A 24,219-nucleotide genomic window follows, 5' to 3' on the forward strand; every position below is an offset into this window, starting at 1 on the left:
TAGCTCCAACCTCATCACCCACCAGCGCATCCACACTGGGGAACGGCCCTACCTCTGTGAGGAATGTGGGAAGAGCTTTAGGAACAGCTCAATTCTCCTCAGGCATGAGCGGACGCACAGGGATGAGAGGCCCTTCCGCTGCACTGTCTGCGGGAAGGGCTTTAAGCAGAACGGCAACCTTGTCAGGTTGCCTGGTGTATCCTAGGGCTAAGGTTGATGGTGACATTGGCTGCCTTTACCTGCAGCTCAGACACAGCCTCACTGGCCTCGGGAGCAGAGGGAACCACTAACTCAGGGGCTGTGGGCACCGGCAGGGATTTGGGAATGCCACGTTCCTCGGGAGAGCCATCCCCTGAGCTCGTGGGGAGCAGCTCTGCCGGCCTGGCTGAGCTCCTCTGGAGGGGCACCGCAGTGCCAGTCTGATCAGCTGCCACCCAGGGGTCCTTCCCCACTGCCTGCAGGGCAGGAGGTGGCTCAGAGACCACCTTGAAGCTCCTGACAGAGGTTGCGGCCTGGGATCGTGTCACACGCTGAGGGGGAGAGTTTCCTTTGGCCTCGGCTCTGCTGAGCTCCAGGTTTTGTTTGTCCTGGAGTCGCTGAGAACATCGCACGGGAGGCAATGGTTTGAGGCTGCTCTTCCTCCTCCTGGACAACCTGGCCACGGGAACAGTGCATTAGATGGGAATGGGAGCCGAGAACAGCCCAAAGGCCTGGACTGTTCTGGGCTGCTCACTGCCACAGTTTTGCTCCTGCAGCAAGAACAGGACCCCCAGGCAGGTGAGGCCCATCTTGTCTCACCTTTCCCTGCCCGGGGTGCAACAGGCTGTGCCCCAACACACACTGTGTCCTGCCTGAGCCAGGCCCAGGAGCACCATCTGGGGCTCAGCAGGCCCACTGGGGTGTCTGTGCCCCCGCTCACTCCTTCCCTTCCCAGCACCAGCTCCTTCAGGGAGAGCTGTTCTCCACAGGCCCCTGTGCTCAGAGACACCTGCAGTGCTCATGGAGCTGGGTCTCCTTGTGGATCTTCAACAGGAAGACAAGGCTGGGATCACATGTGCCCCAACACGGCCCCAGGAGTGGGGAGTGGGAGAAGGGGAGTGGGGAAAGGGAGAGAGACGCTGACAGGACTGCAAGGGGGGAACCTTAACAAGGATCAGGGCATCAGAGAACTCACAGCACACACTCTCTGCAGAGATGAGGGAGACAAGTGTGGCCATGACCACCTGCAGAGAACACTTCAGCAGGGAGCTGTTTCAGGGTCAGGCAGCACAAAAGCTGTGCCCCATGTCAGGGCCGTCCTTCTCCAGCCCCTTTGAGGAGCTGTGCAGGACGAGCTCTCAGAGTGGTTTGCCTGTAGAGCAGCTTTAGTGTTGAGAGAGATGGAAGTGCTTGGGAGTGGCCTTGCTCACCCGGTTCCTTCTTCAGGTCTTCTATGAGCAGCTGAATATCACACTTACTGGATTCCTGCCCTTTCTGGAGATCTTCACGCATAGCTTTCACTTGTTGGATGAGCTCCTTGAAGTCCACCTTCATCCATGATTCCTGGGGTTTTGAGGCCTCTGGTTCCCATCCTTTTTCTGTGAAAAAATAGACAGGTGTCAGTGAGGGACTGACACTGCCCCCTTGAAGGGGAGACCACCCATCTGCCCCGGGGATGCTCAAATCCTCTGTTTTCAAGTCTCTTCTTCAGGGTCTCTTCTCAGGCCTTCCTACAGGTTGTCTTTTCAACTTCTCTCTCCTCCTGAGAAATACTCACTTCAGAGGAATTAAACCTTGCACTCAAGGTGCAACCTGCAAATGGACTTTTCTGACTTATTTCTTCATGCAGGGAGGGAACAAGAAACTCACACTCAGGTCCCTCATGTCCAGCCTGTTTACTAATTTGTTTGCTCCACACTTCCTTTTCTTTAGAGAATCCTTCCTAATTCAGCAGCCTTGGAAAAGAACTCACTCATCCCTGAAAATGTTTGGAGAATTCCCAAGCTGATGCACTGTGGGCACCATCAGTGATCTCTTGCCCAGCTTTCAAATCCTTTCCCACCGGGAATTTGCTCCGGGAAGGAGCCTTGGTCTCTCTCCTGGAGCTCCAGTCTTCCTTGGGACATGGAGACTTTTCTGTTCCAGCTTTTGTCTCTGGAAAGGAGTCTCAGCACCACTGTGAGCCCTCAGAACCATGGGCTTGGAGCTCCTGTGCTGCTGGAGAGGAGCACTGACAGGAAGCCCCCTGCCCCCTCACTCCCCAAGGGCCTGGCCACGGGGGAGAGCCCAGGCCCTGCTGATTTCCAAGGGTTCCTTGAGGGAAGAACATTGCCCTGCCCCCATGCCAGCTGCAAAGAGCAGGGACAGACAAACAGCTGCCTTAGAACCTGGGCAGGATGGGAGCCAGCAGAGCCCAGGCTGTGCTGGGCAAAGCCACTGCCGGGGCAGCTCTGCACCCTGGGGCCTGGACACCTGCCCGGGGCTGGGAAATACAGCAGAGCACTTCTGGAGGCCCTTGGAAGTGGGAATTTACGGACAGATGGGACTATTTGACCTCACTGTGCTGGGCCCTCATGCACAACAGGCCTTTGTCTCTTCTCTTTGTTCGGCTGGGTTTAGTTTCCAGGTACTGTGGGCAAGTCCTGGCCCTCACCTGCACGCAAAGGCTTCTCCCTTTTGGGCCTGGAAGAAAGCCCAGGAGGAGATTCCTCCTTTAGTGGTGAAGGGAAGGAGAGGAAATCCCAGAAGTGCTGTGTTATGTCTTTCAATCCTTACCAATTTTGAGGGATACCCTCTGCTAGAGCGGGACATGAGGTCAAAGAGGGACGTCCCTCTGACCAAAGTCACCCCACCCCAAAGGCCTCCTGCTGTGCACTGAAGGGGTTCTGCAGGTAATGTGCTCAGGGGAGAGACCTTGACTGGCTTTGCCTCTGCCAGGGGTAACACACAAGGCAGCAGCTGGGACTCACAGGGGCTCCTGCTGCCAAGGTCCCTCAGTGCAGTCTGGGCAGTGCCAGCCCCAACAGCGACTGTGACCTGCAGCCAGGCTGGAGAAAAGTGGCTGCCTCTCCCTCCAGTGCCCAGGGGGAAGAGGATGGCCACCCTTCCTCTTCTGGTCCTCCGATTTTTCCTGTCAAACCCTCGGCCCCCCAGGATGAGGGGATGGGGTGGACATTCATCACAAAGCTCCACGCCCTGGCTTTGGAACCATAACACTGATGCTTCCTCCTTGAGAGGCAGACCAATTCTCTGACACAAGGATGCCCAAAGGCTCTGATTTAAGCTCCCTGCCAGAGGGTCTCTTCTCAGGGCTCTCCTCTGGGTACATATTTTCCTTGCTCACTCCCCCTCAGAAATCCTCAGCTCACAGGAATTCAATTTTGTGATGGAGGTACAATCTGCAAATGGTTTTCCCTTTGCCCTCTGTCCTTTAGCAGGGAGGGAACAAGAAACTCAGAGCACATTTTCCTCCCTTTTCAGCCTCTCATTGGTGCTTTCTGTAGCTCAATTAAATATGGCTTCAGCTTTGAAAAGAAGGTCACAGGCTTCATTCTACAGCCACAATGGCCTGAGCCATCAGGAGGTCAAGGGGTTGCCCTGGACTGTTCTGGGCTGCTCACTGCCAGAGATTTGCTCCTGCAGCTGCTGCAAGAACCTGCTATGCTGGGGCCTGAAGATCCGGCCCTGAGCCAAAGTTAACCTATAAGATGAGCTCTCCTACCTAGTATTGTATTTCGCCCTATATCTGCTTATTAACCAAGAGGCTATATAATCCTTAGTACTGCCTGAAGAACACACATTTATGCTTGTTAGCCCAGCATGTTATCAATAATTAGTAAGGCCTGTATGTGTTATAAATATGCCTTTTCTTTCCAGCCAAGGTCACGAAAAATAGTAGGGCCTCACATGGTCACAGCTGGTTCAATTTGATTTCAATGTAGCTATAAGTTCTGTATTTAGTGACCAGTCAAGGCCATGAAGCATTTAATAGTGGATGCTCCAAATCTACTCCCTTGGTCTCCCTCTGGGCCCTGGCCAGGCCGAAGGTGAACACCAACGGAGGTAGAAAGGCAGATTGTGTTTCTGCCCCAATCGAGTGACTCAGCTGGTTTGTTTAACACTGTATAAGCTGGACCCTCTCACAGCGAGGATGGAGGCCCCACCTACGAGTGGATGCACTGCACAGGATTTCCCAGTTACAGGGAAGGGCTTCTCCAGGCCTTCACTGCCACAGGGCTCCCCAGCTGAAGTGTGGTCTGGATCATGACGATTCCTTAGGGGAACTGGTGATGTATCTGTCTCTTAATCACTCCGAGACTTTCTCTGTAGTAATGATTAGATGCATTGCTAAGTGTATCCTTTGATAAGCCACTGCTTCTTTTGTAATTCTTTACTGTCTTGCACTAAAGGAAACTTATACACTTACTCTTTAAAGTTGGTGTCTGTGCTCTTCAATCTATCCTGGTTACCAGGGGAGGGAGGGGGCAAAACAGAACAGGACCCCCAGGCAGGTGAGGCCCATCTTGTCTCCCCTTTCCCTGCCCGGGGTGCAACAGGCTGTGCCCCAACACACACTGTGTCCTGCCTGAGCCAGGCCCAGGAGCACCATCTGGGGCTCAGCAGGCCCACTGGGGTGTCTGTGCCCCCGCTCACTCCTTCCCTTCCCAGCACCAGCTCCTTCAGGGAGAGCTGTTCTCCACAGGCCCCTGTGCTCAGAGACACCTGCAGTGCTCATGGAGCTGGGTCTCCTTGTGGATCTTCAACAGGAAGACAAGGCTGGGACCACATGTGCCCCAACACGGCCCCAGGAGTGGGGAGTGGGAGAAGGGGAGTGGGGAAAGGGAGAGAGACGCTGACAGGACTGCAAGGGGGGAACCTTAACAAGGATCAGGGCATCAGAGAACTCACAGCACACACTCTGTCACCCCCCAAATTCCCTCTGGGACCCCCCAAACCCCTTCAAATGCCCCCGAGGATCCCCCAAAACTCCCCCAGTGACCCCCAAACCCCCTCAAATCCCCCCCAACTCCAACCTAAATTCCATCCCATATTCCCCCAAAACTCCCCCAAACCCCTTCAAATGTTTTTGCAGGGGGGAAAAGGGATTTTTGAGGGGGAATCCCAACATTTTTGAGGGAGAAAAAACAAAATTTTTAGGGGAAAAAGGGCCATTTTTGAGAGGGAAAAAAGTAATTTTTGAGGGAAAAAATGACATTTTTGAAGGCAAAAAAGGGGTTTCTGAGGGGAAAAAGGGCATTTTTGGGTGCAGCCCTTCTCCCCTTGTCGGGCTGGCTGACAATGAGTGTTGTGCAGTTCTGCGGGGAGAAGTGCAGGTGCTGCAGCCCCCGCTGCCACTCCGACTCCTCCGGCAGCACGGGCCGCACGCGGCAGAACACGGGGATGTTGTCCTGGAAAATGGGGGAAAAAACGGGATTTAGGGATTTTGGGAAAGTTTACGGGGGGTTCCCCTCATAAAATGCCCCCCTCTGCCCCGGGCCCACTTTGGGCTCCTGGATGTCACTGTGGAGGTGGCGTCGCTCCATCTCCAGCTGGTGGATCCGTTCGTCCTGCTGATCCAGGTGGGATTTTTGCCATCTTTGCACCTCCTGGAGAGCGGCCATCCGGTCCTTCTGCAGGTGGAGATGGTCCTCGACCCATCTCTGGTGAGCCTGGGGAGGAACGGGGGGTAAATGGCACCTAAAGGGAGCTCCCTCTGGAGCTACTCCTGGCACTCCCTGAGCTCCCTCTGGAGCTGCTCCCGACACTCCTTGAGCTCCCTCTGGAGCTGCTCCCGGGACTCCTTGAGCTCCCTCTGGAGCTGCTCCCAGCACTCCTTGAGCTCCCAGTTCTCACACTCCAGGCCCCGTTTCTCTGTTTGCACCTTCCGGAGCCGCTCCCGGGCCTGGCCCAGCTTGTCCCGGAGCTCCCGCATCTGCACCCACAGGTCCCAGGGCGAGCGTTTGGGGGGGGGCACAGGGGGCTCCTGGGGGGACACCCAGGGTTGGGGACATCAGGAACGGGGTTTGGGGACTGTGAGGAGGGGTTTGGGGACATCAGGGAGGAACTGGCTCCGGATTATCCCAATTTTTTTTCTCCCCTCCCCGTAAGCTTTTGGGAATTCCAGGCCCCCCGCAAACCTCTGCGTTTTCCAGGTTTCCAACAGCGCTCGCTCTCGAGCTCTGGCCTCATCCTGTTCCCGGCACCACCACTCCTCCTCCTGCAGACACTGCTCCAGCTCCGACTCCAGCTCCGACTCCAGGGAGCTGCGGGAAAGTCCCAGAATTGAGTAATTGAGTCCATTTCTGGAATTCCCTTTTCTTCCAGTTACCAGGCCGCGGGTAATTGTTCTTTGGTATGTTACTCTCCCATTCTGATGTCTCTTCTTCACCCAGCGTCACTGTTTCCACCGTTGGTTTGGGTGCCCAGATATTCGGTATTTTATCTTTATCTCCTCCGGCTGTTATCCACAGTTTCTCATATATCTGTGTGATGTTTTCCTCCAGCAAAACCGCCCTTAAGGTGTCATCAGAACATCGTGCCAGCCTATGCAACCTTCTGGCTTGTACACTCGGGATCAATGCTTGTAATTTCGTGATTCCTAACCCGCCATCCTTTGTGCTGGAATATAGAATGGCATCACAAGTGCTGGCTGGTAGATGTAACCATTTCTTAACCGTCGCCCTAATCTTTAAATCTAGTACTTCCAGAAATCCAGCTTTTATCTCTGTATGATCTGCTAAGTATATTATTCGAGGGATCACATGTGTTCTCAACATATCCACTTTTTGTAATGGTTTGAGTGGTGCTTCACTGATGCGGCATAACCACGTTTCTATTTTTGATGACAAATCTGGTTTAGCTGTTTGTACCCAAGATATTTCTCAGAGCTACCCGGATTGACCACATTGAGGGGTGTACCACCTATAGTCCATGGAGGACAATCATTAATTGTATATGCATCTCTAGTAGGCTTTATGAGAAAACCATGACATTTTTCCCCTTGCGTCTTGAGACCGGTTAAATCACAAAATGTCTCAAGAATCTCGATGTTCTTTTTCACGCCTTCCCAGGATCCACTAAGTAAGACCAAATCATCGGCAAAAACCATTGCAGTAATTGATTTATTTCTGAATTGGAACCCTTCTCCATACTGTTCCAATTCACACAATAAAGGATCCACAGCCAGATTAAATAGCAATGGAGACATAGGGTCCCTTGTTTAACACCCACTTTAATTTGAATTGGATCTGATTGTTTATTATTAATGCCCATTCGGGTGTAGATATTTTCATACATGTTTGCAATCAAATTAATTATATGGACATCTACCCCTTTTTGCTTTAGGCCTGTGATAATGTGTTGGTGACTTATTGTATCGAAAGCTTTCGCGATATCAACAAATACCACTCCCAGTTCATTGTGTTCTCTTTTTGCATTCTTCATAAGAAGCTGTAATAATTTTAAATTTTCAGAGCATCCCGGGGATTTTATGAAACCCCTTTGTCTAGGGTTTATGGGGCACGCCTTTGTTAGCCTGGCCATCAATATCCTTGAGAATAACCTTAAGATTACAGACCCGATCGGAATGGGTCTCCAATTATTGATGTCATTGAGACGGTCTGGCTTAGTTGATTCCGGCAATAATACAGTTCGGCATTTCCCTTATCATGTCCAGTATTCTTCCAGATGTTAACCATAAATTAAACATTTCTGTTATTTGTGTATATTTGGGATCCATTTTAGTTAATTCTCTTACTGTGATCCCATCCGGCCCAGCTGTATTTTTATTTATCTCATTAATGTTCTTAATAATTACCTTTTCAGTAATCATGGCTTTAAAAGCGGTGTTATCAGCCATACCTATAGATCGATAGTTTCCAAGATTTTTAAACCCCCCAGTTGTTTCCCATCTGGTTTTAAACACTGGCCCCCTCATAAAATGCCCCCCTCTGCCCCGGGCCCACTTTGGGCTCCTGGATGTCATTGTGGAGGCGGCGTCGCTCCATCTCCAGCTGGTGGATCCGTTCGTCCTGCTGATCCAGGAGGGATTTTTGTGATTTCTGTACCTCCTGGAGCACAGCCACTTGGTTCCAGTGCACGTGGAGCTGCTCCTCGACCCGCCTCCGGTGAGCCTCTGTGTTCTCCGAGATGTTTGAGAGCTCTTCCTCACGAGCTCTGGTCTCATTCTGCCGCTGCTCCTCCTCCCGCAGACGCTGCTCCAGCTCCGACTCCAGGGAGCTGTGGGAAAGTCCCAGAATTTCTCCCGGAATCCCACCCAAATTCCCATCAAACCTCTTTCCAAAGCCCCCCCCAAAAGTCCCGAGCCCCCCGGAATTCCCAACTCCCCCTTAGACTTCCAAAATTTTTCCCAAATCCTCCCTCTGATCCCCCAAATGCCCTGAATTTTCCTGAATTTCCCCCTGAATTTTCCTGAATTTCCCCCTGAATTTTCCTGAATTTCCCCCTGAATTCCCACCAAATCCCTTCCCAAACCCCCCTCAGAATTCCCAGATCCTCCCTCTGACCCCCCAAATGCCTGGAATTTCCCCCTGAATCCCCCCAGATTCCCTGAATTTCCCCCCAAATTCCCTGAGTGTCTCTGAATTTCCACCCAAATGCCCCCAAATCCCCTGACTTTCCCCCCAAATTTCCCCCTGAATCCCCCAAATCCCCAAATTGGAATTCCCAAACCTCGAGGGGCTTGGGGGATTTGAAGGCAATTTGGAGGGAATTGATGCGATTTTGGAGGGGGCTTGGTGGGGAATTGGGGAATTTGTCGAAGGGTTTTGGGGAATTTCTGTGGGAATCCTTGAGAGAATCTCAGAAAATGCCCATGTTGAGGGATTTTGAGGAAATCTCTGGAATTTGGGGCGATTTGGGGAAATTGTGGAGAAGTTGGAGGGAATTGGGGAATTTTTGGAAGGCTTTTGGGGGAAATTCTGTGGGATCTTGAGGGGTTTGGGGTTGACTTGCATGGACTTGAGGTCAGTTTTTGTGGATTTTCAGAAGGTTTTGAGGGATTCTTGATGGAATTTGCGGGGGTTTGGGTGGATTTCAGGGGAATTTTGGTGGTTCCCTCACCCCACTCGGAGGCAGCTTTCCCACAGCTCCGGCTGGAGGGGGATTTTCAGTGGATCTTTGCCAGATTTGGAGTGGGTTTGGAAGGATTTTTGCTCCATTTCAAAGGATTTCAGCTCAGTTCTGCAGGATTTCCTGGGATTTTGAGTGGATTTCAGGGGGATTTTGAGGGACTTGGATGGATTTTGATGGCGTTTTTTACGGGATTTGGGCGGATTTTGCTGGATTTGGGGCAGTTTCGGGGGAGGTTTCGGTGCTTTGCTCGCCGTACTCTGGAGCTCAGGGTGCTCTCCCTCCTCTCCCGCTCCCTGAGCTCCTGATGTAGAGTCTCTGTGGACTCCTTGAGCTGCTCCCTGGACTCCTGGAGTAGCTGGTTCTTTTGCTCCAGGCTACATTTTTCTTTCTGCAGTTTCCGGAGTCACTTCTGGGCCTGGCGCAGCTTTTCCCGGAGCTCCCACATCTGCACCCAGAAGTCCCAGGGCGAGGGTTTGGGGGGGCACAGGGGGTTCCTGGGGGGACACCCAGGGTTGGGGACATCAGTCCATTGCACCTTTCTACTTTTCCTGCAGCAGGTGCCTGATATGGAATGTGATAGACCCATTCAATCCCATGCTCCTGTGCCCAAGGGGCTACTGGGCTGTTCTTGAAATGAGTCCCTTGTCTGACTCAGTCCTCTCTGGAGTGCCATGTCTCCACAGGACCTGCTTCTCCAGGCCTAGAATGGTGTTTGGGCTGTTGCCTGCGGTACCGAATATGTTTCCAACCATCCTGTGGTTGCTTCCACCATGGGAAGCACACAGCGTTTACCTTGGCGGGTCTGTGGCAACATGATATAGTCAATCTGCCAGGCCTCCCCATATTTATACTTCTCCCAGCGTCCACCATACCACAGGGGCTTCAACCTTTTTGCCTGCTTAATAGCGGCACAGGTTTCACAGTCACGGATAACTTGAGAGATGATATCCATGGCTAAATCCACCCCTCGGTCTCGTGCCCATCTAGGAGTGGCATCTCGGCCCTGATGACCTGAAGCATCATGGGCCCATCGATCTAGGAACAATTCTCCCTTCTGCTGCCAGTCTAGGTCTGCTTGTGATACCTTGCCCTGTGCAGCTCGGTCTGCCTGTCTGTTATTAGCATGTTCCTCATTAGCTCGTTTCTTGGGCACGTGGGCATCTACAGGGCAGACTCTCACGTTCAGTTTCTTCACTCTGGCAGCGATGTCTTGCCACAGATCAGCAGCCCAGATGGGTTTTCCTCTACGCTTCCAATTCACCTCTTTCCACCAGTCTAGCCACCCCCACAGGGCGTTGGCTCTTATCCACGAATCGGGGTACAGGTAGAGCCTTGGCCATCCTTCTCTCTCTGCCATATCCAGGGCCAATTGGACTGCTTTGAGTTCCACAAACTGACTCGATTCGCCTTTACCTTCAGTGGCTTCTGCCACTCATCGGGTGGGACTCCAAACGGCTGCTTTCCACTTCCAGCTCCTCCCTACAGTACGGCAGGAGCCATCGGTGAAAAGGGCATGGCGTGTCTCTTCGTCTGGCAGCTGATCAAATGGCAGAGCTTCTTCAGCTCGGCTCGCTGGTTCTCCTTCTTCTTCTGCCAGACTGAAGTTCCCACCTTCAGGCCAGTTGGTTATGATTTCCAAGACGCCAGGGCGATTCGAGTTCCCGGTTCGGACACGTTGCGTAATCAAAGCGATCCACTTGCTCCACGTGGCATCGGTGGCATGATGCGTAGGGGGCACCTTCCCTTTGAACATCCAGCTCAGGACTGGTAATTGGGGTGCCAGGAAGAGCTGTGCTTCGGCACCAATTCCCTCTGAAGCTGCTCGTATGCCTTCATACGCCGCTAAGATTTCCTTCTCCACAGGGGTGGAATTGGCCTCAGAACCTCTGTAGCTTCGGCTCCAGAAACCCAGTGGTCGCCCTCGCGTCTCGCCAGGCACCTTTGGCCAGAGGCTCCAGGAGGGACCTTTATCTCCAGCTGCAGTGTAGAGAACATTCTTTACATCTGGTCCAAGAGCAATTTCTTGCTTGATCTGCCTGAAAGCTTGTTGTTGCTCAGGACCCCACTGGAAATTGTTCTTTTTACGGGTCACAAAGTGAAGAGGGCTGACAATCTGACTGTACTCTGGGATGTGCATCCTCCAGAAGCCTGTGGCTCCCAGAAAAGCTTGGGTCTCTTCCTTGTTTGTGGGTGGAGCCATGGCTACAATCTTGTTGATGACGTCTGTTGGTATCTGGCGTCGTCCATTTGCCATTTCACCCCTAGGAATTGGATCTCTTGGGCAGGTCCCTTGACTTTGCTCTTCTTGGTGGCAAAACCGGCCTGGAGGAGAATCTGGATGATCTTCTGTCCTTTCTTGAAAACTTCTTCAGCTGTGTCCCCCCCTCCAATGATGTCATGGATGTACTGGATGTGTTCGGGAGCCTCACCCTTCTCTAGTGTGGCCTGGATCAGTCCATGACAGACGGTTGGACTGTGTTTCCACCCCTGGGGCAGGGGGATCAGGCCCAGCCAGGGTGGGGTTGGGAAAGGCAGGTCCTGCCTGACCAACCTGGTCTCCTCCTCTGACACAATGAGCCCCTCAGTAGCTGAGGGAAAGGCTGGGGATGTGTCTCTTGTGACTTCAGGAAAGCCTTTGAGCCCATCTCCCCCTTTTCCACTCCAACTGCGTCTCTCCTACACTGGGGGGGCAGGGGAAAGACAAACTCTCTTAAATTCCTGACCTATAAGAGAATGTCTGATGGTTGCCATGGGAACTGACATGGGCAATGCGAATGTCTGCTGGTTGCCATGGTAACTGACCCTAGCAACCAGAATGTTTGCTGTTTGCCATGGTAACCGACCGTAGCAACACAAGTGTACGATGGTTGCCATGGTATCTGACTGTAGCAGTGGGACTATGATGGTTGCCATGGTAACTGACTGTAGTAGTGGGAATATACGATGGTTGCCATGGTAACTGACCATGGCAATGGGAATGTATGGTGGTTGCCATGGTAACCGACCATAGGGATGGGAATGTGTGATGGTTGCCACGATAACCAACCATGACAATGGGAATGTGTGAGGGTTCCCATGGTAACTGACTGTAGATACGGGAATGGATGCTGGTTGCCATGGAATGTGACCATAGCAACGTGACTGTGTGATGGTTGCCATGGTAAGTGACCATCACAATGGGAATGGATGATGGTTGCCATGGTAACCAATGGTAGCAATGGGAATGTATGCTGGTTGCCATGGTAACCGACTGTAGGAATGGAATGTATGACAGTTGCCATGGTAGCAGACCGTAGCAGTGGGAAGTATCATGGTTACCATGGTAACCAAACGTAGCAGTGAGAATGTGTGATGGTTGCCATGGTAACTGGCCATAGCAGTGGGAAGTAGGATGGTTGCCATGGTTACTGACTGTGGCACTAAAGCTGCATTATATGGGAAAACTGTTGTTTAAACGTGTCTTAAACTGGCTCTTTGTGGTCTCTTTGCAAACACGTGTTTCTTCTTCCCAACACCCCCCACAGCAACTGTTATCTCCCATGCAGGAGTGTCCTGGGAAGGTGTCCTGAGGTGTTTCCCATTGGACCTTGTTCACCCCTTCCTGTGATTGGGTGTTCCTGTAAGCCCCTTGAGACTTGTAATTGGTTAGCCTGTGATTCTCCCTAACCCTATAAATGTAACATCCCCAACAATAAACTCCCTCTTGCCTCCTCTCCACGCCAGTGTGCTGTCTCTGTACCAGCCATGGGACCACGTGGGTGCTGGGGGGAGGGGAGGGCACCTCTCCCCTCCAGGCTCGGGGTGTGAAACCCCTGAAGAAACCCCTGGAGTTCCCTTTCCCTGTCCCTCAAGACGTCGGAATGGTTCTTCAGATGGAGTTGGAACTGGAACTGGGCTCCCCCACGTTGTGGGTGGGGAAAGGGATCTAGAAATGACTGGAGCAATGGCAATGTAGGATGGTTGCCATGGTAACTGATCATCTCAATGGGAGTGTATGATGGTTGCCATGGTAACCAACCCACACAATCTCTCCTACTTGCAGGGGCCGGGACCAGTTTATCACTGGGTGGCTGCCACCAAAACTGTGTATTTTACACCCTCTGGGGCATTTCTGAGGGACTCTTAAGAATGGATCCTTTGCAGCAGCTGCCCAGGGCCCACCTGCCACCTCAGCCCACAAGCTGGCCATGAAAGAACTGTGCAAGGAGTGTTCCTTTGCCTTCACACCCAGGACTCTGCCATCAGAACTCCCCTCTGGGGAGACATTAGCACCTTCACCCCCAGCCTGAGGGGTCATCTCTGTCAATGGGCCGCCTTGGACTGGCAGAACAGGCAGCTGCAACACCCAGACCATCACACACTCCAAAAATACCCCGTGACTCAGAGTTAAATCACCCACTGGGAAACTCCCTGCCCTGGGGGAGGTGCTGCACATCCCCACCTGAACCTGAGCACATTTACTCTTGGGCTTTGGGCACTTCTGCTACCACTTGTGGCATCGAGAGGAGGAGCAGAACTCCAACAGGACTGGGATTGGAACTCTCCACAGCACTGCCATCAGTACCTCAACACAACTGCCACCATCATCTGCACCAACAGCTTTTCCTTTCCTTTTCCTTTGCACCCTGGGGGCCACGTGGTGCTCAGCACTGTTCTCTTCTTGTCCCAGGCTGCTGGCTCATACAGCTGTTTTTGTGGGTTAGAACCAGTTTTCTCTGTATCATTGTATTTCTTGTCATCTTCTCAGTAAATTGTCAGTCTGACTTGTAATCCCTGGCGTGGGTTCATTTCTCCCTCCGGTTTCCTTTTAACCCAGCACACGATGGGAGCGTACGATGGTTGCCATGGTAACTGACCCTGGCAAGGGGGCTCAGTGCCGTTGCCCACGGCTTCCACTTCTGCAAATTGGCTTCACTCCCCTTCTCCTGCAGCAGCCTCAGCCACTCGTCGTGGGGTCCCACACAGCAGCTTCCCACCTCCGTGAGGTTCTGCAGCAGCCCAGAGTCCCTTTGGCCCCATGAAGTTCTTCAGTGTGACAATGGCCCTTTGTTTCTATGAGGTTCCACAGTGTCCAAGGACTCCTTTGGTTCCATGAAGCCCTGCAGTGTCACAAGGGGTTGTTGATTCCGTGCAATTCTGCAGGGTCACAAAGGCCACTTGGTTCCACGAGTTTCCTCAGGGTCCCAGGCTTCCCTTGGTTCCATCAGGTCCTGCAGGGTCACAGGCACCCCTTGCTCCCATGTGGTTTCCCAGTGTCCCAGGTTTCATTTTATTCCAGGAGGCCCTGCAATGGCACAATGACCACACAATTCCATCAGGTTCCCCAGTGTCCCAATGGCCCATTGATTCCATGAAGTTCCAAAATGTCCCAGGGTTTCTTTGCTGCCATGAGGTCCCCCGTGTCACACTGGCCACTTGATTCCAGGAGATTCTGCAGTCTCCCAGCTTTCCTTCAGATCCATGAGGCCCTCCAGTGTCACAGTGGCCCTTTGATTCCAGGAAGTTCCACACTCTCCCAGAATTCCTCTGCTTCCATCAGCTTCGCAGGGTCTCAATAGGCCCTTGACTCCATGAGGTTCCAAACTGTCCCAGGGTTCCTTTGGTTCCAGGAGACCCTGAAGTGTCACAACAGCTCATTGATTCCCTGACTTTCTCTGGTGTCACAGTGGCCCCCTTGATCCCAACAAAGGCACCCTATCTAAATTTGTTCCTTGCAAACTGTCCTTGCTGTCACCTCCTGGCAGTGGCTTCATGGCCCCTGTCAGAGCCAGCCCTGTCCCTGCACTGACCCAGCTCTGCTGCCCCACAGATGCTGGATCAGGAGGGGAAGGCCCACGGTGCAGGGCAGTGCACTGGGACTCATCCTGGAAGGGACCTCGGCAGGTTTCTGGGCCAAACCAAAGCACAGCCAGTGGAGAAAGGGACACAGGGATGGGCAGTTTGTGTGCTCTGCCACCTCAGGGGGAGATGTAGAGCTACAGGGACACCCAGCCCAGGTGGATCCCTCCAGGAGATGGTTCCCAGGTCTCATCTAGGCAGTGGGTGCTCCGGTTTGATGTTCACTGGTGGTTACACCCACCCACACCCACACCAGTCTCATGTGCACACACACCACTCTCACCAGAGTCTGGCCCCCCAGAGAACACAAGACCCCATCATTTGTGCTTCCCACTCCAGAAAGTGGCACTTGGACCTCCCTCCAAACCCAGAGCACAGAGTTCCCTTGTCCTAAAAAGTTCTTGGCAATGGAGGGATGAAGCAAACGGGACAGACTGTGGGGATCCCTTGCTGGGCATGGCCAGGGATGGGCACTGACCACTCACCTGTTTGCACGTGACCAGTGAATCCGAAAAATCGGCCCGAAAGACTGCTCAGAGACATTCTTTTATCTTTAAGCAGCAAGGTATTTGTTTATTCAAGGTTGGGAGCAAGCCAGCTCACGCTGGACAAACTTGCTCAACTTGCAAGTGCAAAACTAAGCCATTTTATACGCTTTGGATACAGGGTTACCTCATTTATTATACATATTAATAAGTAGGCTGGTCTCTGGGCAGAGTCTTTCCAGACATGCCCAGTCTTTACTGTGGGGTCTTCTCCTCAAGCCTTCATCCCTCTGGTGGTCGCCATGGACGTCTTCCTCAATTTGACCTCTTCAATCAGGTGACCTGAATTCTTCAAGCTTGCAAAATCCTGGCTCTGGGCCTTCTAGATCTTATTCAAACATATGGGTTCCCTAATTTATTACTGTGTGTGTACTACTCCTATTCTTTCTAGAATAAGGCCTTTGGTCCAGTGAGCAGAACAGAACATGAGATTAACCAGTGCTCCTAAAATGTTCTTCCAGCAAAACAGGTATTCGGTTTCTTAGCAGGCCAAGATGTCTCAGTTAACTCTTCCAGGCCGGGCTCCTGTTTCATCCCCTCGCCTCCCCAGCTGGAGGCCCAGGCCCTCAGCAGGCAGCTGCCTGTCCCCACCAAACGTCTCTCCCGCTAAAGGCGGGCGCTCGGGGCTCTGCGCAGGCTGTTCCACTCCTGCACGGCGGGACAGCCCCAGGATTAGGCCCCGCTCCAGCGCCAGGCGGGCCCGGACACCTCTGCAGTGCTTCCAACACAGACACTGACACCACCACCCACCTGAGACACTGATTCCAATGCCTGACTGCTCCTGCAGGGAATGAGCAAAGACAGGACCTCTTGCTCCCAGAAACTCCCTGCAGGACGACAACACACTCGATTATTGCCAAAAAAACCAAAGATGACTTAAGTCAGTTAACTAATTTAATTAATTTTGATAGTTACATAAAAAAGTAATTTAATTAAAACTACTATAATATGCCTTTTTAATATTTAGATATATTTACTGTGAATATAGACTTACATAGGATAGGTAATACTAAATTTAAATATTATAATAATTACCATATTTATAGGGCACAGACGTTCGTTAGACGTATATACATAGTTAGATGATAAGAATTACAGAATAGAAGACAGAAGATTAGAAAGATTTGTTGTTGTTAAATAAAATCTGTACTAAATAAAATCCACCTGCTGTCAGCAAATGTTCCCATTTACACCTTAATTCGGGCTGAGGCATCTCTCCCTAATGGGATCAGAACACCTGGGCAGGGACACCTTCCCCCACACCAGCTGGCTCCAACCCCGGCCAACCCGGCCTTGGACACTTCCCACAGTGGGGCAGCCACAGCTTCTCTGGGCAACCTGGCCCAGGGCCTCACCTCCCTCCCAGGGAACAATTTCTCCCCAAAAGTCTCATCTCCCAGAGGTCACTCCCTGGGGCCAGGCTGCAGTGTGTTCCTCCCCAGCACTGCCTGCCTGCAACAGCCTGGGCCGACACAGGAGGGCTTCCCCTCGCCCACCCCCACCTAAGGCAGCAGCTGCTCTGGGCTGTTCCTCACAGATCCCTGTGCCATCAGCTGCAAAGCTCTCAGCAAGGCTGTCCTAAAGGAAGCTGCCCTGGGAAAGCCAACGTGCTGCAGCTCCAACGGGAAAAGAATCCCAGAATCAGGAAGGTTGCAAAAGAGCTCCAAGATCATCGAGTCCAACCTGGGACCTCTCCCTGAATCCCTGTAACCAAGCCCTGGCACTGGGCTCTGCGTGTGGCACCGGAGAGGCGAGGGGCCCTGTAACACCCCTGTAAGTAATCCTTGTTATTTTAGTTGTATCACAGATCAAAACGTGCCTACCCTCCATTTATCATTAATAATTCCTGTGGGCAGAAGAGCCAAACTGGGCCTCCCAGGGAAGCAGAAGCTGGGAGGATGATGCAGGATACAGTGAATGAAGGAAACTGTGAAATGCAGAAATCCTCAGGGGAGGGCTGATTGCTTGGATCATCTCTGCAGCAATCCCGGCAGCTGCCGCAGCCACGGCTCCTGCTGCACTGGCCAGTCAGTGCAGGCCATGCCTGCAGGGCCAGTGTATGGGCACTGTGGCAGCACCAGGAGCAGGGGTTCAGAATCTGCCTGGTTTCAATATTCCAAGTCCTCTGGAAGCACATGGGACAAGCCCCAAGACAAGGAGCCCGGGTCCTGGCCCTCCTGGCCGTGAACTCTGCGTGTCCAAACAGAACAGGGGCAGAGGTGGGACCAAGAGGAGTCACTCTGCACCTGCCCTGAGTTCATGGGAATACAAAGGGAGGATGGACCTTGGCTGAGTGCTTGGAGAGACAGAAGGTTGTTTCTCCAAGTGCAAATGCTCTTGAACCAGCCTCCATGACCAGCCTGTGTTTTTCTCTGGTGGCTGAACAGCCAGCACATGAGGGGAGGGGAATGTGTGGGATCAGGGCACTGCTTTGGGGCCATGCTGGGAATTCTGATGGACTAAAAGACAAACAGTGAGTGCTGCTCACAGGAGAAGAGGAATAAAAGGGGACACAGAAAAGTGCCGGCAAACAAGTCCTGAAATGGAACTCTGTGTGTGCAGCCTCATTTTATCCTTCAACAACCAAAGGAAAGGGGGTAAAAAGTGGGGGTTGGGAGCCCAAAACTGGTCGGGAGGAAAACGGGGATTGAGGGGACAATGGGAAAGTGGAAGGAACAGGGAGAAGGGTGGAAAAGGGAAGGTGGGCTGGTGGGTCCAACGGTCCCATGGGGGTCTTTGGGCACAGGGGGGTTGGCAAAGGGGGGTGGCCCCCCGGAGCTCCCAACTTCCTGTGGGGTGCTGGGGGCTGCTGGATCCAATCTCAGCCTTGCATCATACCAACAGTTTCAGTTTAGAGGAATTACAGAGCTGGGACTGAACCACTTTTGTCCCCCAGCTTTTAATGATGGCAAATCAGAACTATTGATAGAAATGAACTTATTTAGGGTTACAAATGATCAGACAAAAGATCTTCATCAGAATTATTTACTGCACAATACAAACACTAAAACTACCAGGAGCAGAGAATAAGACAGGACAGTGCTCTACACTAAAGCAATTGTTGAAGCAATTCTACTCAAACTGGCACAAAAGCAATAATTCTTAATTAGAGATGGATGGAACTCCCCCAGACCAATGCTCGTGGGGAGATCTCTGCTCTCAGCCTCCAGGAGTGACTTTGGGGGGTCCCCAGCCATGGCAGGAATCTCCATACACAACCCCCAAGAAGGGTTCTGTTGGAAGAAGCTGCCCCTGGGAAAGGGGACTGGCCCTTTGTGGTCGAAAGAGATGGAGTGACAGTCACTGGACTCCAGGGGTTGCCTCCCCATCAGAGGGTTCATTCGGGGTGGAAGCAGCGGCCGAAGCTCTTCCCGCAGTCGGGGCACTCGCAGGGTTCCCCTTACTGGTGGGTCCGTTGGTGTTTGGTCAAGGTAGAGCTCTGGGTGAAGCTCTTCCCACACTCCCCACACTTGTAGGGCCTCTCCCCGCTGTGGATGCGCCGGTGCCTGACGAGGGTGCAGTTCCAGTTAAAGCCCTTCCCGCAGTCGGTGCAGCGGAAGGGCCTCTCATCCGTGTGTGTCCGCTGGTGGATGATGAGGGTGGAGTTCCGCTTAAAGCCCTTCCCGCAGTTGGTGCAGCGGAAGGGCCTCTCATCCGTGTGCGTCCGCTCATGCATGAGGAGATTCCCACTGCGCTGAAACCTCTTCCCACACTCCCCACACGTGTAGGGCCGTTCCCCAGTGTGGATGTGCTGGTGGGTGAGGAGGTGGGAGCTGTCCCTGAAGCTCTTCCCACACTCCCCACATGTGTAGGGCCATTCCCCAGTGTGGATGTGCTGGTGGGTGAGGAGGTGGGAGCTGTCCCTGAAGCTCTTCCCACACTCCCCACATGTGTAGGGCCGTTCCCCAGTGTGGATGCGCTGGTGTCGGATCAGGTTGGAGCTCTGCCTGAAGCTCTTCACACACTCCCCACATGTGTAGGGCCATTCCCCACTGTGGATGTGCTGGTGGGTGAGGAGGTGGGAGCTGTCCCTGAAGCTCTTCCCACACTCCCCACATGTGTAGGGCCGTTCCCCAGTGTGGATGCGCTGGTGTCGGATCAGGTTGGAGCTGCTCCTGAAGCTCTTCCCACATTCCCTACATGTGTAGGGCCGTTCCCCAGTGTGGATGCGCTGGTGTCGGATCAGCGTGGAGCTGTCCCTGAAGCTCTTCCCACATTCCCTACACGTGTAGGGCCGTTCCCCAGTGTGAATGTGCAGGTGGGCGAGGAGTTTGGTGCTCTTCCTGAAGCTCTTCCCACATTCCAAGCACCTGAAGGGCTTCTCCCTGCTGGGAGGCTGCTCAGGGACCACCAGGTCAGAGCTCCCCCTCAAGCTCCGGCCGCCTTCCCGGCACACGCTGGCTCTTTCCTCCTCAGAGCACCCTGGGCTGGCTTTGGAGCCCCTCCTGCGGGGGGATCTCCGGCCCTTTTCCTCCCCGCTGCCTTCCTGCGCCGGGGAGCCCTTCAAAACGGCCTCTCCCACCAGGGTCTCATAGGGGGATTTGTCCTCCGGGCTCTCCGTCCTCAGCTCGGGGCCTGGGGCAGGAAGCAAGAAGGACAGGGAGGGGATTTGCCTCCGGCCCACAGGGAAGGCCAAGGACATCCCCCCAACTCCGGCCCCGGCAGGACGGCGGCGCCAGTGGGGTTGTCCTGCAGCCGGGGCCATGCTGGGCTGACAGAGCCAGCACAACACCCGCCCAAAGGGACACTGACTGCCTCCTCACCTGCCTGGGGGGCCCAAGGCATCTTCCTCTTCCTCGCAGCCTCCTTCATCTGCCCAAGCTTTGGGAAGGACAAATCCTGATGGGGGGGAAACAAGGGCTGAGCACGTTGCCTTGGGGGTTCCTCCTGCCCAAGTCCATCTCTAGAACTCACCGGGCATCCTGTGACCATAAAAACCTCCCAAACACCAAGATTCAGCCCAGAAAAACCCAAACCACCCAGATTCAGGCAAAACCCCCCTCAGAAATAGCAAGAAGAGCCCCACACCCTCAAACTGCAAAAACTTGAGATTCAGATGAAATATACTCCAAAAATATGAAGATTAGTCAAAAAAAATCTCTCCCAGAAGTTCCCCTTCTCTGGTCTCTCCCCTCTGGGGTTGGAGGGTCTCCCCTGTCTGGGATGCTGGGGGTCCCCCTTAGGGATGCTGGCAGTGTTGGGGGTCCCAAGGGTCCCTTCTCCTCTGACTCTCGCCTTCGAGGGGTCACGTTCCCAGACATTCCCCCTCTCCAGGTTCTCCACTCTGTTGTCCCAGGGATCCCAGGGGTCCCCACTGTCCAGGCTTCCCCTTCTCCATGCCCCCCGTTTCAGGCTCCTGAGGGTCCCGGGGCTCCTCCCTCTCCGTGCTCCCCCCTCCAGGCTGCCGGGGGTCCCCCAGCTCCGGCATCTCCCCGCTCCGCCCTCCACACTCGGCAGCTCCCGGGCTCCACACCCACCCCCAGCACTCCTGGGGGGCCCCAAACCCGCTGTGTCCCCCCCATCAGCACCAGGCTGACAATGGAGCCGGCGGGGCCTGACCCAGCAACACCAACCCCCATCGTGGGGGGACCTGCATCCCCCACCCACCACCAGGGCTCTGACCCCAACCCAGCCCGGCCCCCAAAAAACACCTCCCACCCACCCCCAACAGCCCCCAAGGGCACAGCCCTGCACAAGGGCCGGCTGTGCCCCAGGCACCCAAACAGCCCCACGGGCGGGGGGACACCAGAGGCTGCCCCAGGGCAACGAGAGCAGGGAGCGGATCGGGCCCCCTGACACGTGGGCGGGCTCTGGGCTCAGCCTGACCAGGGGCAATTTGGCACCAACAGCAGGGCCCTGAACGCTGGCTCGGCACAGGGGGCCCGAGCTCCCCCCTCTCCAGCTCTCGGGGCTCTCACAGCTCCCCCCTCTCTCCAGCCTCCCCTACTCTCCAGGGATCAAGGCACGGGGACACCGAGGCACCCCCACAGCAACCCCAGTCCCGCTCCCTCCCCTCCCCTCAGCCCCCCTCTCCCACCCCTTCCCCATCGGCCCCCCAAACCCCGCTCCCCCAGCTCCCTTTGGGGGTGACCCACCGCCCCTCGTGCTCCCTTTGGGGGTCCCACCCGCTCTTTTCGCTCCTCTCCCCCCTTTCCCATCGTGGCCGCTCCGCTCACCCCACAGCGGCAGGAAGGGCAGGGACGGGGTGGAGCAGCAACAGCAACAGCAGGAGAACAATCGCCCCCCATCCCACGGGTGCCCAGGAAGGGGGAACTCGTCCCAAATATCCTGGGGGGGAGCGTGGGGGGTCTTGCCATACTCAGGCTGCCAGCACAGATTTCCCTGCAAAGTCTGCAGGGAGACAAGCTCTGCAGAGGAGACTGTGCCCCATGGATGGGATTGCAGAGGCTCCCTCAGGTCCTCAGCAGGAATCACCAACCAGGAATAGACACAAAAGGCCCCCACAAAGATTTCAGGGGGAGTGTCCTGTAGGGAGGGGACAGTGTCACCCCACCAGGGCGGGGCTGGCAAGTGGGAGGCTGCTCCAGGGCTCTGCAAGAGGCCTCGTGCTCTGCTCGGCCCCAGCACTGGCTGGTCCCAACAGCCCCGGCTGCCCCCGGCCCTGGGCAGCTCTGCTGCCACAGGCTGTGCCCTCACCGTGGCCCTGCAATGGCCCTGCCTGTCCCTCCCCCGTGGCCCTGCCCGTGGCCCTGTCCCTTGGCTCTCTCTCTGCCAGCTCAGTGTGGGGCACACGGGCTGGGGGTCCCTCCCAAGCCCCCTGGGCAGCCGGCGTTGGCTGGGGGGATGTGAGGGCTGGGCCTGCTCAGCACAGCCCCGGCCTCGTGCCCAGCGCCTCTTTCCTGCCCCACACAAGAGCTTCCCGGCCCCCCCAGGGCTCCCCTGCTGCTGCCTCTGCTCCTGGCCCTGCCTTTGCTGCTCCCTTGGCCGGGGCAGCGGCTGCAGGGGGGGATGGCAGCAGCTTCAGCTCCACGGCACTTCCTGGGGGGAGCTCAGCCCGGGGGGACGGGCAGGGACCTGATGGGGATGGACAGGGGCCCAGCAGGGACAGCCAGGGCCTGCAGGGGAAGGCACAGGGACAACCTGGCCCCCCACACTGCCAGGGCTGTCTCTGCTCCTCCTTGCAGGCTCCGTGGCCAGGCACAGTTGGTGTTCCTGGGTGCCCACCATCTCAGCACTTGGAGCCGCTCAAATCAGCGCCCGCAGCTCTGCAGCAAAGCCCCAGCTCACCTGGCACACAGGGGATGGACACAGCACCTGCTCGGGGATGGGCACTCACAGCTTTGTGCCTTCCCCACCACGGGGCTCTCCTTCCTCAGCAGCACCTCTGCCTTGCACTTATTCTCAGCCTCACCTCAGGGCCTGGGCTCAAGGACAGGAACCTGCAGGGAGGGGACATCAGGTGCAAGCTGAGGGCTGCCTGCTTGCACTGGGCTGGGGGCTTCTTTCTCCTTCTACAACCAGCCCACAACTCAGCCTGCTTTGCTAACACCACACATTTACAGACTAACCTTGGAGATAGATATGGACAGACATCTCTCTCACCCTGGGGATGGAGCCTCAAGCATGTGCTGCCACAGGAATGGCAATCAGAGAATCACAGAATCAGCTGGGTTGGAAAAGACCTCCGAGATCATCAAGTCCAGCCCTGGATCCAACCCTGCTGTGCTTCCCAGACCATGGCACTGAGGCCACATCCACTCTCACCTTCAACACCTCCAGGGACGCTGACTCCACCCCCTCCCTGCCCAGCCCATTCCAAGGCCTGATTACTCTCTCAGCAAAAAATTGCTTCCTAATATCCAACCTAAACCTCCCCTGGCACAGCTCCAGACCCAGCCCTCTTGTCCTACTGCTGCTTCCTGGCAGAACAGCCCCACCCCCACCTGGCTCCAACCTCCTGGCAGGGACTTGCAGAGAGTCAGGAGGTCTCCCCTGAGCCTCCTCTTCTCCAGCCTCAGCACCCCCAGCTCCTCAGCCTCTCCTCACACCACTTGTGCTCCACTCCCTTCCCCAGCCTCGCTGCTCTTCTCTGCTCCTGCTCCAGCCCCTCCAGGGCCTTCCTCAACTCAGGGGCCCAGAGCTGGACACAGCACTCCAGGGGTGGCCTCACCAGCCCTCACTCCAGCCCAACAATCACTTCCCTGCTCCTGCTGCCACACTCTTCCTCACACATTGGCCACACTTCCTCACTCCATTGGCCCTCTTGGCCCCCTGGCCACACTCTGCCTCCTGTTCAGCTTCCTGTCCATCCCCACTCCCAGCTCCCTTTCTGCCTGCCTGCTCTCCAGACACTCTGGCCCCAGCCCGGGGGGCTGACGGGGCTTCTTGTGGCCAAAGGGCAGGACCCGGCCCTTGGCCTGCTGGAACCTCATCCCCTTGCAATCGGCCCATGGATCCAGCTGGGCCAGGTCCCTCTGCAGAGCCCTCCTGCCTTCCAGCACATCAACACACCCCAGCTTGGGGTCAGCTGCACATTTGCTGATGAAATGCCTGGTTCTGCAGCAGCTGCAGATGCTCAAGGGGCAGCAGGAACAAGTCAGGGGCCGGGGGGGCCTGGGAGGATTTGGGGTGCGGGAGGGTCCTGGGGGAGCTGGGGAGGGGCTTTGGGGATTGGGGGTACAAACCAGGACAGACCAGTACAGACCAGTACCTCCTCACTGCTCCCCCGATCTCTCCTGGAGCTGGGCCACCTTGTCGTGGGACACCTGAGCCCCTCTCAGTGCCCTCCCAGTACAGCCCAGTG

At 54.9% G+C, this 24,219-nt stretch overlaps 1 protein-coding gene across 2 annotated transcripts; it reads right to left on the bottom strand.

Moving 5' to 3' along the window:
* Nucleotides 1-18,755: 18,755 nt before the first annotated feature.
* LOC135406031 (zinc finger and SCAN domain-containing protein 2-like) lies at nucleotides 18,756-23,427 on the bottom strand. Of its 2 annotated transcripts, none has more exons than XM_064640557.1 (3): nucleotides 22,828-23,427; nucleotides 20,219-20,294; nucleotides 18,756-20,030 (listed from the first exon to the last, which is right to left on the bottom strand). In XM_064640557.1, exons 1-3 carry the CDS (start codon nucleotides 22,870-22,872, stop codon nucleotides 18,856-18,858), a joined length of 1,296 nt encoding a protein of 431 aa, XP_064496627.1. In that variant the 5' UTR covers nucleotides 22,873-23,427; the 3' UTR covers nucleotides 18,756-18,855. The 2 variants fall into 2 exon arrangements, with proteins under 2 accessions (XP_064496627.1, XP_064496628.1); XM_064640558.1 differs by lacking the exon at nucleotides 22,828-23,427 and adding an exon at nucleotides 22,704-22,816.
* Nucleotides 23,428-24,219: the final 792 nt, after the last annotated feature.

This window comes from Pseudopipra pipra, chromosome W (assembly GCF_036250125.1).
Source record: "Pseudopipra pipra isolate bDixPip1 chromosome W, bDixPip1.hap1, whole genome shotgun sequence".
Classification (NCBI taxonomy): Eukaryota; Metazoa; Chordata; class Aves; order Passeriformes; family Pipridae; genus Pseudopipra; species Pseudopipra pipra.